This window comes from Tinamus guttatus, unplaced genomic scaffold (assembly GCF_059628265.1).
Source record: "Tinamus guttatus ecotype Peru unplaced genomic scaffold, ASM5962826v1 Tinamus_guttatus_pri_ptg001073l, whole genome shotgun sequence".
Lineage (NCBI taxonomy): Eukaryota > Metazoa > Chordata > Aves > Tinamiformes > Tinamidae > Tinamus > Tinamus guttatus.
Window position 1 is genome coordinate 5,155 of NW_028289607.1, and position 14,411 is coordinate 19,565.

At 63.2% G+C, this 14,411-nt stretch overlaps 1 protein-coding gene across 1 annotated transcript; it reads right to left on the minus strand.

Moving 5' to 3' along the window:
* Positions 1–2,919: 2,919 nt before the first annotated feature.
* On the minus strand, positions 2,920–12,915 carry LOC148590845 (mitochondrial fission 1 protein-like). The gene is made up of 5 exons (XM_088538405.1): positions 12,863–12,915; positions 8,441–8,573; positions 6,767–6,843; positions 5,532–5,637; positions 2,920–3,084 (listed from the first exon to the last, which is right to left on the minus strand). The coding sequence occupies exons 1-5, from the start codon at positions 12,905–12,907 to the stop codon at positions 2,999–3,001; spliced, it is 447 nt and encodes a 148-aa protein (XP_088394531.1). The 5' UTR covers positions 12,908–12,915; the 3' UTR covers positions 2,920–2,998.
* Between the last annotated feature and the right edge of the window lie 1,496 nt (positions 12,916–14,411).

The window sequence follows — 14,411 nt, forward strand, 5'->3', positions numbered from 1 at the left end:
GAGGAGATGGGGGGGGGCACCCGGACGCCTGGGCCCCCTTTATTGGGGGGGGGGGGCAGGTGTCCGGGAAGGGCCCCGGTGTCCGGGAATGGGAATGAGGGGCCCAGGAGTCCGGGAAGAGACCTAGGAGTCCGGGGGGGCCCAGGTGTCCGGGGGGGGGGGGGGACAGGAGTCGGGGGGGGGGGCAGGAATCCGGGGGGGGCCCAGGAGTCCGGGAAGGGGCCCAGGAGTCCGGGGGGGGGGCCCAGGAGTCTGGGGGGGCCCAGGCGTCCGGGGGGGGGGGCAGGAATCCGGGGGGACCCAGGAGTCCGGGAAGGGGCCCAGGAGTCCGGGAAGGGGCCCAGGCGTCCGGGGGGGGGGGGGCTCTGGCATCTGGGGGGGGCCCAGGCGTCCAGGGGGGGCCCAGGTGTCCGGGAAGGGCCCAGGAATCCGGGAAGGGGCCCAGGTGTCCGGGGGGACCCAGGAGTCCAGGAAAGGGCCCAGGCGTCCGGGGGGGGGGGGGGCTCTGGCATCTGGGGGGGTCCAGGAGTCCGGGGGGGCCCCAGGAATCCAGGGGGACCCAGGAGTCTGGAAAAGGGCCCCGGTGTCCAGGGGGGGCCCCGGTGTCCGGGGGGGGGGCAGGAATCCGGGGGGGGGGCCCAGGCGTCCGAGGAGGGGGGGGCTCTGGCATCTGGGGGGGGTCCAGGCGTCCGGGGGGGGCCCAGGCGTCCGGGGAAGGGCCCAGGCGTCTGGGGGGGGGCCCAGGCGTCCGGGGGGGGCCCAGGTGTCCAGGAAGGGGCCCAGGAATCCGGGGGGGGGGCCCAGGAGTCTGGGAAGGGGCCCAGGCGTCCGGGGGGGGGGCAGGAATCCGGGAAGGGCCCAGGCGTCCGGGGAAGGGCCCAGGCGTCCGGGCGCCATCAGGACACTGAGGCCCCCCTGGAATCATCCGGGTTTATTTACACTTTGTGGGGGGGGGGGACAAGGGACACGGGGGGGACGCGGTTGTCCCCAAGGCACGTGGACCCCCCCCCCAGTGCCACCGTGTCCCCAAGGCACCGGGGACACCGGGGGGGGGGGGGGAAGGTGACGCGCTGTGATGTCACCGTGACGTCACCGCGATGTCACCCTGGTGTCATGGCCGCCGTCGTCACCGCGTCGTCCTCGCGATGTCACCGCGTTGTCACCGCCGCCGTCGGGGGGGGGGGGCAGAGACAGAGGGGACAAGGGGACATTGGGGACATTGGGACATTGGGGGACATGGGGACATGGGGGACATTGGGGTCATGGGGACATTGGGGGACATGGGGACATGGGGGGACATGGGGGGACATTGGGGACATGGGGACATGGGGGGACATGGGGACATGGGGGACATTGGGGGACATGGGGACATTGGGGGACATGGGGACATGGGGGGACATGGGGGGACATTGGGGACATGGGGACATGGGGGGACATGGGGACATTGGGGACATTGGGGGACATGGGGACATTGGGGGACATTGGGGGACATGGGGACATGGGGGGGGTTGCCAGAGGGTGTTGGGTCCCAGGTGACAGGTTAGTGACATTTTGGGGACACGGGGACACATTAGGGACATGTTGGGGACATGAGAACATGTTAGGGACATGTTGGGGACATGGGGACACATTAGGGACATGTTAAGGTCACAATGACATGGGGACATGTTGGGGACATGGGGAGAGATTGGGGACACATTGGGGACAGATTGGGGACATGTTAGGGACACATTAGGGACATGTTGGGGACATGAAAACACTTTGGGGACACTTTGGTGACATGTTGGGGACACGTTAGGGACATGTTACTGACATGTTGGTGACATAGAAACACATTAGGGACATGTTAGGGACATATTAGTGACATGCTGGGGACATGGGCACACGTTGGGGACAGTGGGGACAGGTTGGGGACATGTTAAGGACGCACTAGGGACATGTTAGGGACATGGGGACGTGTTGGGGACACTTTGGTGACAGGTTGGGGACATTTGGTGACAGGTTGGGGACACGTTAGGAATGCATTAGAGACATGTTAGGGACATGAGAACACGTTGGGGACACACTGGGGACATGGGGACACGTCAGGGACATGTTAGGGACACGGGGACGCGTTGGGGACACGGTGACACGGGGACATTTGGTGACACGTTGGGGATATTTGGTGACACATTAGGGACATGTTAGGGACATGAGAACACATTAGGGACACGTTAGGGACATGGGGATGTGTTGGGGACACTTTGGTGACACTTCGGGGACACTTTGGTGACAGGTTGGGGACATATTAAGGACACACTAGGGACATGTTAGAGACATGGGGACACATTGGGGACATGTTAGGGACACAGGGATGCGTTGGGGACAGGTTGGAGACACGGGGACACGGTGACACTTTGGGGACATTTGGTGACACATTTGGGACATGTTAGGGACGCATTAGGGACATGTTAGGGACATGGTGACACGTTGGGGACATGTTAGGGACATGAGAACATGTTAGGGACACGCTGGGGACATGGGGACGCGTTGGGGACACTTTGGTGACACGTTGGGGACAGACAGTTTGGTGACAGGTTGAGGACATGTTAAGGACGCACTAGGGACATGTTAGGGACACGTGGGGGACATGGTGACACATTGGGGACATGTTAGGGACACGGGACCACGTTGGGGACACTGGTGACACGTTGGGGACACTTTGGTGACAGGTTGGGGACATGTTAGGGACACATTAGAGACATGTTAGGGACATGTTAGGGACACGGGGACGCATTGGGGACAGTTTGGGGACACGGGGACGCTTTGGGGACACGTTGGTGACACTTGGGGACACTTTGGTGACAAGTTGGGGACATGTTAAGGACGCACTAGGGACACGTTAGGGGCATAGGGACGCGTTGGGGACGGTTTGGGGACACGGGGACGCTTTGGGGACACGTTGGTGACACTTGGGGACATTTGGGGACACTTGGGGACACTTGGGGACACGGCGGGGTCAGGACTTGGCCTTGGCGATGGCGACGCCCAAGAGGCCGGCGATGCCCAGAGCCACCCCCCCCACCAGGGCCATCCCAGGAGCCCCTCTGGGGACATTGGGGACAATGGGGACAATGGGGGGAATGGGGGGAATGGGGGGAATGGGGACAGGGGACAATGGGGACAATGGGGGGAATGGGGACAATGGGGATAATGAGGACATTGGGGACATGGAGGGACATTGGGGACATTGGGGACATGGGGGACAATGGGGGGAATGGGGACATGGGGGACAATGGGGACATTGGGGACATGGGGGGAATGGGGACAATGGGGACAATGGGGACAATGGGGACAATGGGGACGATGGGGGCAATGGGGGCAATGGGGACGATGGGGACAATGGGGGCAATGGGGGGAATGGGGACAATGGGGACATTGGGGACGATGGGGGCAATGGGGGCAATGGGGACAATGGGGACATTGGGGACAATGGGGATAATGAGGACATTGGGGACATGGAGGGACATTGGGGACATTGGGGACATGGGGGACAATGGGGGGAATGGGGACAATGGGGACATGGAGGGACATGGGGGACAATGGGGACACGGGGGGACATGGGGGACATTAGGGACAATGGGGACGATGGGGACAATGGGGACATTGGGGACAATGGGGACATGGGGGACATTGGGGACAATGGGGACATTGGGGACAATGGGGATAATGAGGACATTGGGGACATGGAGGGACATTGGGGACATCGGGGGACACATGTGGGGACATGGGGGGGACATGGGGGACACAGGGGGTGACACACATGAGATGCCATCAGCAGGTGCCACTTGTCCCCCGGTGCCACCAACCCCCCCCGTGTCCCCCATGTCCCCCCCAGGGCCACCACCCGTCGCTTCCGTCGCTTTGGGGCCTTTTTGGGCCCTTTTTTCCCCTTTTTTCCCCACTTTTGGTGCACTCAGACCCTTTTTCCCTGTGTTTCTGCATGTTTATACATATTCATGCAAATTCATGCAAATTCATGCAAATTTATGTAAATTCATGCAAATTTATGCATATTTACATGTGTTTTGGCATGTTTGGGGTGTTCACGCATTTTCAGGCCTCATTTTGGGTGCGTTTACCCGTTTTTGGCGTGTTCACGCGTGTTTTCCGCCTGTTTCGGCCCTTTTGCTGTTTTTGGAGCATTTTGGGGCGTTTTGGGGTGTTTTCGTGTGATTTTTGGTGTGTTTTTGGCACGCTTTTCACAAGTTTTTCTGTGTTTTTGCCTGTTTTGAGGCATTTCTGCCTAGTTTTCACGTGTTTTTGTGATGTTTTGGGGTGTTTTTTGTGTTTTTGCATGTTCTTGCTGTGTTTTCAAGTGTTTTGAAGCATTTCTGCCGTGTATTTGGGGTGTTTTGGGGTGTTTTTGTGTGTTTTTGCCTGTTTTCACGTGTCCTCGACGTGTTTTGGGGTGTTTTCGCGTGTTTTTGAGTGTACTCGTCGCATTTTGGGGTGTTTTGGCGTGTTTTGGGGTGTTTTCCCATGTCCTTGCCATGTTTTGGGGTGTTTTTTTTGTATGTTTTCCCGTGTTCTTGCCGTGTTTTGAGGTGTTTCTGCCGTGTTTTGGGGTGTTTTGGGGCGTTTTTGTGTGTTTTTCCGGTGTTTTCGCGGGTCCTGGCTGTGTTTTGGGGTGTTTCGGGGCGTTTTGGTGTGTCTTCGGGCGTTTTGGGGCGTGTTAGGGTGTTTTGGAGTGTTTTGGGGTGTTTTTGCAGTGTTTGGGGGTGTTTTTGTGTGTTTTTGCAGTGTTCTGGTGTGTTTTGGGGTGTTTTGGAGTGTTTTGGGGTGTTTTCGCGGCGTTTTCATGGTGTTTTGGGGTGTTTTCGCGTGTTTTGAGGCGTTTTGGGGTGTTCTTGTGCGTTTTTGTGGTGTTTTGGCCTGTCCTTGCCATGTTCTGGGATGTTTTGGGGTGTTTTTCTGGTATTTTCGCGTATCCTTGCTGTGTTTTGGAATGTTTTCCCGTGTTTTCCCATGTCCTGGCTGTGTTTTGGGGTGTTTTGGGCTGTTTTGCGTGTTTTCGCTGTGTTTTGGTGTGTTTTGGGGCATTTTGGGGTGTTTTTGCGGTGTTTCGGGGTGTTTTGGGGGTGTTTTGGGGTGTTTTTCCGCGTTTTTGGGCCGTTTTCCCACCTTTCCGCATGCTGCTCCGGATGCAGCGCCACAGCTGCAGTCCCTGCACGAGCTGCGTTTTGGGGCGTTTTGGGGCGTTTTGGGGTGTTTTGGCGGCGTTTTCGCGTGTTTTGGGGTGTTTTAGGGGTTTTGGGGGGTGTTTTGGGGGTATTTTGGGGTGTTTTCCGCGTTTTGGGGCCGTTTTCCCACCTTTCCGCATGCTGCTCCGGATGCGGCGCCGCAGCCGCAGCCCCTGCACGAACTGCGTTTTGGGGCATTTTGGGATGTTTTTGCGTGTTTTGGGGTGTTTTGGGGTGTTCTGGGGGTATTTTGGGGTGTTTCGGGGGTATTTTGGGGTGTTTTTCCGCGTTTTGGGGCCGTTTTCCCACCTTTCCGCATGCTGCTCCGGATGCGGCGCCGCAGCCGCAGCCCCTGCGCGTTGGTCGGCTCCGCTCGCAGCAGCCCCTCTATGAACTGCAGGGCCCGCTCGTATTCCTGCAATGGGGACATCGGGGACAATGGGGGGACATTGGGGACATCGGGGACATTGGGGACAATGGGGGGACAATGGGGGCAATGGGGGCAATGGGGACGATGGGGACATTAGGGACATCGGGGACAATGGGGGGACATTGGGGACAATGGGGACATCGGGGACAATGGGGACAACGGGGACATTGGGGACATCGGGGGGAATGGGGGCAATGGGGGCAATGGGGACAATGGGGACAATGGGGGCAATGGGGGCAATGGGACAATGGGGGCAATGGGGACAATGGGGACATTGGGGGACAAAGGGGACACGTGCCACCGTCCCAGCCATCGTTTCGTCCCCCAGTGCCACCATCCTCCCCCATGTCCCCATTGTCCCCCCATGTCCCCAATGTCACCAGTGTCCCCCCATGTCACCAACGTCCCCCCATGTCCCCAATGTCACCAGTGTCCCCAATGTCCCATGTCCCCAGTGTCCCCCCCGTCCCCAGTGTCCCCCCGTGTCCCCAGTGTCCCCCCAATGGCCCCCCATGTCCCCAATGTCCCCAGTGTCCCCCGTGTCCCCAATGTCCCCCATGTCCCCCCGTGTCCCTGATGACCTCAGTGTCCCCAATGTCCCCCATGTCCTCAATGCCCCCAATGTCCCCAGTGTCCCCCCATTGTCCCCAATGTCCCCCGTGACCCCAGTGTCCCCAGTGTCCCCCCATTGTCCCCAATGTCCCCCCATGTCCCCATTGTCCCCCAATGTCCCCATGTCCCCAGTGTCCCCCCGTGTCCCCAGTGTCCCCCCAATGTCCCCCCATGTCCCCAATGTCACCAGTGTCCCCCCGTGTCCCCAGTGTCCCCCCATTGTCCCCAATGTCCCCATGTCCCCAGTGTCCCCCGTGTCCCCAATGTCCCCCATGTCCCCAATGTCCCCCCGTGTCCCTGATGACCTCAGTGTCCCCAATGTCCCCCGTGTCCTCAATGCCCCCAATGTCCCCAGTGTCCCCAGTGTCCCCCCATTGTCCCCAATGTCCCCCGTGACCCCAATGTCCCCATGTCCCCAGTGTCCCCCCATTGTCCCCAATGTCCCCCATGTCCCCCATGTCCCCATGTCCCCAACGTGTCCCCAATGTCCCCATTGTCCCACCTTGAGGCGGTAGTTCCCCAGTGCCAGGTAATACACATAGTCCCTCTGCTCGTCCTTGGAGCCCTGCGGCATCAGCTCTGGGGACACGGGGACAGCGAGGGGACAGTGAGGGGACACGGGGACAGCGCCAGCGCCCGCCAGGTCCCCAATGTCCCCACATGTCCCTCCATGTCCCTCCATGTCCCCAATGTCCCCCCATGTCCCCAATGTCCCCCCATCACCCCCCATGTCCCTCCATGTCCCCCCATGTCCCCAATGTCCCTCCATGTCCCCAATGTCCCCCCGTTGTCCCCAGTGTTCCTCCATACCCCTCCCCATGTCCCTCTGGGTCCCTCCATGTCCCTGTGTCCCCACATGTCCCCAATGTCCCCCCTTCTCCCTGATGTCCCTCCATATCCCCCCATGTCCCTCCAAGTCCCCCCATGTGCCCAATGTCCCCAATGTCTCCAATGTCCCCATGTCCCTCCATGTCCCCAAGTCCCCCCATGTTCCCATCTCCCCATGTCCCGCCATGTCCCTCCATGTCCCCATGTCCCCAGTGTCACCTTCCAGCAGTGCCACCCCCTGGGCCACGTCCCCATGTCCCCATGTCCCCACGTCCCCATAACCCCCCATGTCCCCCCATGTCCCCAATATCCCCCCATGTCCCACCATGTCCCCGTGTCCCCCCATGTCCCCCCCACCCCCCCTGTCCCCATTGTCACCTTCCAGCCGTGCCACCCCCCAGGCTACGTCCCTATGTCCCCCATGACCCCATGTCCCCCCAATGTCCCCATGTCCCCCCATTGTCCCCAGTGTCACCTTCCAGCAGCGCCACCCCCCGGGCCACATCCCCCATGTCCCCATAACCCCCCATGTCCCCATATCCCCCCACGTCCCCATGTCCCCCCATGTCCCCCATGTCGCCATGTCCCCCCATGTCCCCATGTCCCCATAACCCCCCATGTCCCCATGTCCTCATGTCCCCCCATGTCCCCAATATCCCCATGTCCCCATGTCCCCCCATGTCCCCCCTGTCCCCCCATGTCCCCATTGTCACCTTCCAGCAGCGCCACCCCCCGGGCCACGTCCCCCATGTCCCCATGTCCCTCCCGTGTCCCCATGTCCCCATAACCCCCCATGTCCCAAATATCCCCCCATGTCCCCCATGTCCCCCATGTCCCCCCATGTCCCCCCATGTCCCCCCCACCCCCCCCATCCCCATTGTCACCTTCCAGCAGTGCCACCCCCCAGGCCACGTCCCTATGTCCCCCATGTCCCCCCATGTCCCCATTGTCACCTTCCAGAAGTGCCACCCCCCGGGCCACATCCCGCATGTCCCCATAACCTCCCATGTCCCCATGTCCCCCCACGTCCCCATGTCCCCATATCCCCCTATGTCCCCAATATCCCCCCATATCTCTCCATGTCCCCCATGTCTCAAATGCCCCTCTGTGCCCCCCTATGTCCCCCCATGTCCCCATGTCCCCATGTCCCCCCCATCCCCCCATGTCCCCAATATCCCCCTATGTCCCCATGTCCCCCCATGTCCCCCATGTCCCCATGTCCCCATTGTCACATTCCAGCAGCGCCACCCCCCGGGCCACGTCCCCCATGTCCCCATATCCCCCAATGTCCCCATGTTCCCCCATGTCCCCCATGTCCCCCCTGTCCCCCCATTGTCCCCATTGTCACCTTCCAGCAGTGCCACCCCCCGGGCCACGTCCCCCCCGTAGCGGCTCCTCACGAGGCCCCACGCGTAGTCGAACGTCACCTGGCGGGAGGGGGCGCCCGCGCGGAGCGCGGCCCCATAGCGACGCTCCAGCTCCTGGGGACAATGGGGACAATGGGGGGACATGGGGGGACATGGGGGGACATGGGGACATGGGGACATGGGGACATGGGGGACATTGCGATAGGAGGGGAAGTGGTGGATTCTCCAGTGTCTCGTATAGGGTTGTGCAGAGGGCATTTGGGGGTACGGGGACACTCGGGGGGCACTGGGGACACTAGGGGACACTGGGGGACATGGGGGATATTGGGGACATGGCGGGAGGGGGCGCCCACGCGGAGCGCGGCCCCATAGCGACGCTCCAGCTCCTGGGGACAATGGGGACAATGGGGACATTGGGGACAATGGGGACAATGGGGACAACGGGGACATGGGGGGAGATTGGAGACATGGGGGACATGGGGGACAATGGGGACAATGGGGACATTGGGGACAATGGGGACATTGGGGACAATGGGGGGGATTGGGGGACATGGGGGACATGGGGGACATTGGGGACAATGGGGGGGATTGGGGACATGGGGGGAGATTGGGGACATTGGGGACATGGGGACATTGGGGACACGGGGGGACATGGGGACATTGGGGACATGGGGACAATGGGGACATTGGGGACATGGGGACATGGGGGGAGATTGGGGACATGGGGGGACATGGGGGGACATGGGGAAATCAGAATTGGGAGAGAAGTGGTGGATTCTCTAGTGTCTCGTATAGGGTTGTGCAGGGGTCATTTGGGGGCGCAGGGGGACACTGAGGGACATGGGGGACATGAGGGGACACTAGGGGACACGGGGACACTGGGGGACATGGGGACATAGCGATAGGAGGGGGATTGGTGGATTCTCCAGTGTCTCATATAGGGTTGTGCAGGGGACACTTGGGGACACGGTGGGGCTAGGGGGATATTGGGGGACACTGGGGACATTGGGGGAGCATGGGGGACACTGGGGACATGGGGACACGATAGGAGCGGAAGTGGTGGATTCTCCAGTGTCTCATATAGGGTTGTGCAGAGGGCATTTGGGGGTACGGGGACACTAGGGGGGCACTGGGGACACTAGGGACACTAGGGGACACTGGGGACACTAGGGGACACTGGGGGACATGGGGGATATTGGGGACATGGGGACATGGCGGGAGGGGGCGCCCGTGTGGAGCGCGGCCCAATAGCGACGCTCCAGCTCCTGGGGGGAGATAGGGGACAATGGGGACAATGGGGACATTGGGGGACATTGGGGGATATTGGGGGACATTGGGGACATGGGGAAATCAGAATTGGGAGGGAAGTGGTGGATTCTCCAGTGTCTCGTATAGGGTTGTGCAGGGGCCATTTGGGGGCGCAGGGGGACACTGGGGGACATGAGGGACATGAGGGGACACTAGGGGACACGGGGACACTGGGGGACATGGGGGACATGGCGATAGGAAGGGGATTGGTGGATTCTCCAGTGTCTCGTATAGGGTTGTGCAGGGAACACTTGGGGACACAGTGGGGCTAGGGGGATATTGGGGGACACTGGGGACATTGGGGGAGCATGGGGGACACTGGGGACATGGGGACATTGCGATAGGAGGGGAAGTGGTGGATTCTCCAGTGTCTCGTATAGGGTTGTGCAGAGGGCATTTGGGGGTACGGGGACACTAGGGGGGCAATGGGGACACTAGGGGACACTGGGGGACATGGGGGACATGGGGGGATATTGGGGACATGGGGGACATGGGGACATGGCGGGAGGGGGCGCCCGCGCGGAGCGCGGCCCCATAGCGACGCTCCAGCTCCTGGGGACATGGGGACAATGGGGACAATGGGGGGACATGGGGACAATGGGGGACAATGGGGGACAATGGGGACATTGGGGGACAATGGGGACATTGGGGACATTGGGGGGGATTGGGGACAATGCGATAGGAGGGGAAGTGGTGGATTCTCCAGTGTCTCGTATAGGGTTGTGCAGAGGGCATTTGGGGGTACGGGGACACTAGGGGGGCACTGGGGGACATGGGGGATATTGGGGACATGGGGACATGGTGGGAGGGGGCGCCCGCGCGGAGCGCGGCCAAATAGCGACGCTCCAGCTCCTGGGGACATGGGGACAATGGGGACAATGGGGGGGATTGGGGACATCGGGGACAATGGGGACATGGGGGGACATGGGGACATGAGGGCATTGGGGGGATTTGGGACATTGGGGACTTGGGGACATTGGGGACAATGGGGGGGATTGGGGACATAGCGATAGGAGGGGGATTGGTGGATTCTCTAGTGTCTCATATAGGGTTGTGCAGGGGACACGGTGGGGCTAGGGGGATATTGGGGGACACTGGGGACATTGGGGGAGCATGGGGGACACTGGGGACATGGGGACATTGCGATAGGAGGGGAAGTGGTGGATTCTCCAGTGTCTCGTATAGGGTTGTGCAGAGGGCATTTGGGGGCATGGGGACACTAGGGGGGCACTGGGGACACTAGGGGACACTGGGGACACTAGGGGACATGGGGGACATGGGGGGACATGGGGGACATGGGGGATACTGGGGACATGGGGACATGGCGGGAGGGGGCACCCGCGCAGAGCACGGCTCCATAGCGACGCTCCAGCTCCTGGGGACATGGGGACAATGGGGGACAATGGGGGGGATTGGGGACATCGGGGACAATGGGGACATGGGGGGACATGGGGGACATGGGGGACATTGGGACATGGGGACAATGGGGACAATGGGGACAATGGGGGGGATTGGGGACAAGGGGGACATGGGGGACATTGGGACATGGGGGACATTGGGACATCGGGGACACTGGGGACACTAGGGGACATGGGGGACATTGGGGACATTGGGGACATTGGGGGGATGTAGGGACATGGGGGATGTGGGGACATCGGGGGACATTGGGGACATGGGGACAATGGGGACATTGGGGGTATTGGGGACATGGGGGGAGATTGGGGACATGGGGGGACATGGGGACATTGGGGACATTGGGAAATCAGAATTGGGAGGGAAGTGGTGGATTCTCCAGTGTCTCGTATAGGGTTGTGCAGGGGCCATTTGGGGGCGCAGGGGGACACTGGGGGACATGAGGGACATGAGGGGACACTAGGGGACATGGGGACACTGGGGGACATGGGGGACATGGGGACATAGCGATAGGAAGGGGATTGGTGGATTCTCTAGTGTCTCGTATAGGGTTGTGCAGGGAACACTTGGGGACACAGTGGGGCTAGGGGGATATTGGGGGACACTGGGGACATTGGGGGAGCATGGGGGACACTGGGGACATGGGGACATTGCGATAGGAGGGGAAGTGGTGGATTCTCCAGTGTCTTGTATAGGGTTGTGCAGAGGGCATTTGGGGATACGGGGACACTAGGGGGGCACTGGGGACACTGGGGACACTAGGGGACATGGGGGACATGGGGACATTGTGATAGGAGAGGAAGTGGTGGATTCTCTAGTGTCTTGTATAGGGTTGTGCAGAGGGCATTTGGGGGTACGGGGACACTAGGGGGGCACTGGGGACACTAGGGGACACTGGGGACACTAGGGGACACTGGGGGACATGGGGGACATTGCGATAGGAGGGGAAGTGGTGGATTCTCCAGTGTCTCGTATAGGGCTGTGCAGAGGGCATTTGGGGGTACGGGGACACTAGGGGGGCACTGGGGACACTGGGGACACTAGGGGACATGGGGGACATGGGGACATTGTGATAGGAGAGGAAGTGGTGGATTCTCTAGTGTCTTGTATAGGGTTGTGCAGAGGGCATTTGGGGGTACGGGGACACTAGGGGGGCACTGGGGACACTAGGGGACACTGGGGACACTAGGGGACACTGGGGGACATGGGGGACATGGGGACATCGTGATAGGAGGGGAAGTGGTGGATTCTCTAGTGTCTCATATAGGGTTGTGCAGGGGGGACTGGGTGACACTGGGGACACAGGGGGACACTAGGAGACATTAGGGGACACTAGAGGACACTAGGTGACACTGGGGGGGACATTGGGGACATGGGGGACGTGGGGGGACATGGGAGACACCGGGGGCCATGGAGGGACATTGGGGACACGGAGGGACACGGAGAGACATGGGGGGGACCCCGGGGGGTCCCGGGGGGGCGTGGCCACCCGCAGGAGGCGTGGCCAAGCCCCCCCCGCGGGGCGTGTCCCGCGCAAAAGGGGGCGGGTCCCTCTCGGGGGGCGGGGCCGGCGGCCGCGGGAGCCTCCCCGGGGGGGGGGGGCGCGGGGGGCGCCCGGGGGGGCGGGGCCGCCTCCCCCCGAGGGGGCGGGGCCTGCGGGGGAGGGGGGCGGGGCCTCTCACCACCAGGTCCTCCACGGCCACCAGGTCGTCCACCTCCGACTCCATGGCACCCGGAAGCGGCCGCCGCCGGAAGCGGAAGTGACTCTCCGTCCCCTCCCTCTCGTTTATTCCCCTGAGGCGGCGCGCATGCGCGCTCCTCCCTCCCTCCTCCCCCCGCCCCCGCGCTGTTGACGTCACGGCGGCCTCTCCCATTGGCCCCGCCCCCTGGCAACCGCCACGCCCTGGCAACGGAGCGGCCCCGCCCCCTGGGGGCGGCCCCGCCCACGCCCCCGTCACGGCCCCGCCCCCTTAGGGCCCTTGGGGCCCTATGGGGGGGGTCCCTGGGGGGCGGGGCCCTTTTTTAGGGGGCGGGGGCGGAGGGGGGCGGGGCCCCTTTTGGGGGGGTGTCACGGGGGGCGGGGCCGCCGTTTTGGGGTGCGGGGGAGGGCGGAGCCTCCTGGGGGGGCGGGGCCGCCGTTTTGGGGGTCACGGGGAGGGCGGAGCCCATTTTGGGGTGCGGGGGGGGAGGGAGGGGGCGGAGCCTCCCGTGGGGGGCGGGGCCCTTTGGGAAATGAAGGGGGGGGCGGGGGGGCCTTTTGGGGGGTGCGGGGAAAGAGAGGGGCGGAGCTTCCCGTGGGGGGCGGGGCCCTTTGGGGAGTCGAGGGGGCGGGGCCTTTGGGGAGAGGAGCCTCCTGGGGGGGCGGGACCGCGTTTTGGGGGTCACGGGGAGGGCGGAGCCCATTTTGGGGTGCCGGGGGGGGGGAGGGAGGGGGCGGGGCCCTTTGAGGAGTCGAGGGGGGCGGAGCCTTTGGGGGGCGGGGGAGGAGGGAGGGGGCGGGGCCCTTTGAGGAGTCGAGGGGGGCGGAGCCTTTGGGGGGGCGGGGGAGGAGGGAGGGGGGCGGGGCCCTTTGAGGTGTCGAGGGGGGGCGGGGAGGGGCCTTTTTTGGAGGTGCGGGAGGGGGCGGAGCCTCCTGCGGGGGCGGGGCCCCCATTTTGGGGTCACGGGGAGGGCGGAGCCCATTTTGGGGGGTGCGGGGGGGGAGGGAGGGGGCGGAGCCTCCTGTGGGGGCGGGGCCTTTTTTTGGGGTGCGGGGGGGGGCGGATCCTCCCGTGGGGGCGGGGCCGTTTTTTTGGGGTGCGGGGGCGGGGCCTATTTTGGGGGGTGTCACCGCGGGGGGGGCGGGGCTCCGGCTCCCCATAAAGGGGCCCCCCCCGCGGCGGGAGGGGGCGTGGCCGCCATGCCCCGGTACCGGGTGCGGGTTTGGGGGGGGGGGTGGCGGCGGGGGGGGGGGGGCGCCTCCCCCCCCGTTCCCGCCGCTGGCCCCTCCCCCCCCCTGCGGGGACCGCGTCACCGTCGCCCTCGTCGGGACCCGGGGGGGCAGCGGCGGCGCCGCCCTCCGGGCCCCCCCCCCGCTGCGGCCGGGAGAGGTGAGCGGGGGGGGGGACCCCCGGGAACCCCCCCTGGGACCCCCCCCCCCGGGAACCGCCCCCCGGGACCCCCCCAGGAACCGCCCCCTGGGACCCCCCCCCCAGGGAACTCCTGGGGTCCCTCCCCCCCCCCCCCGGGATT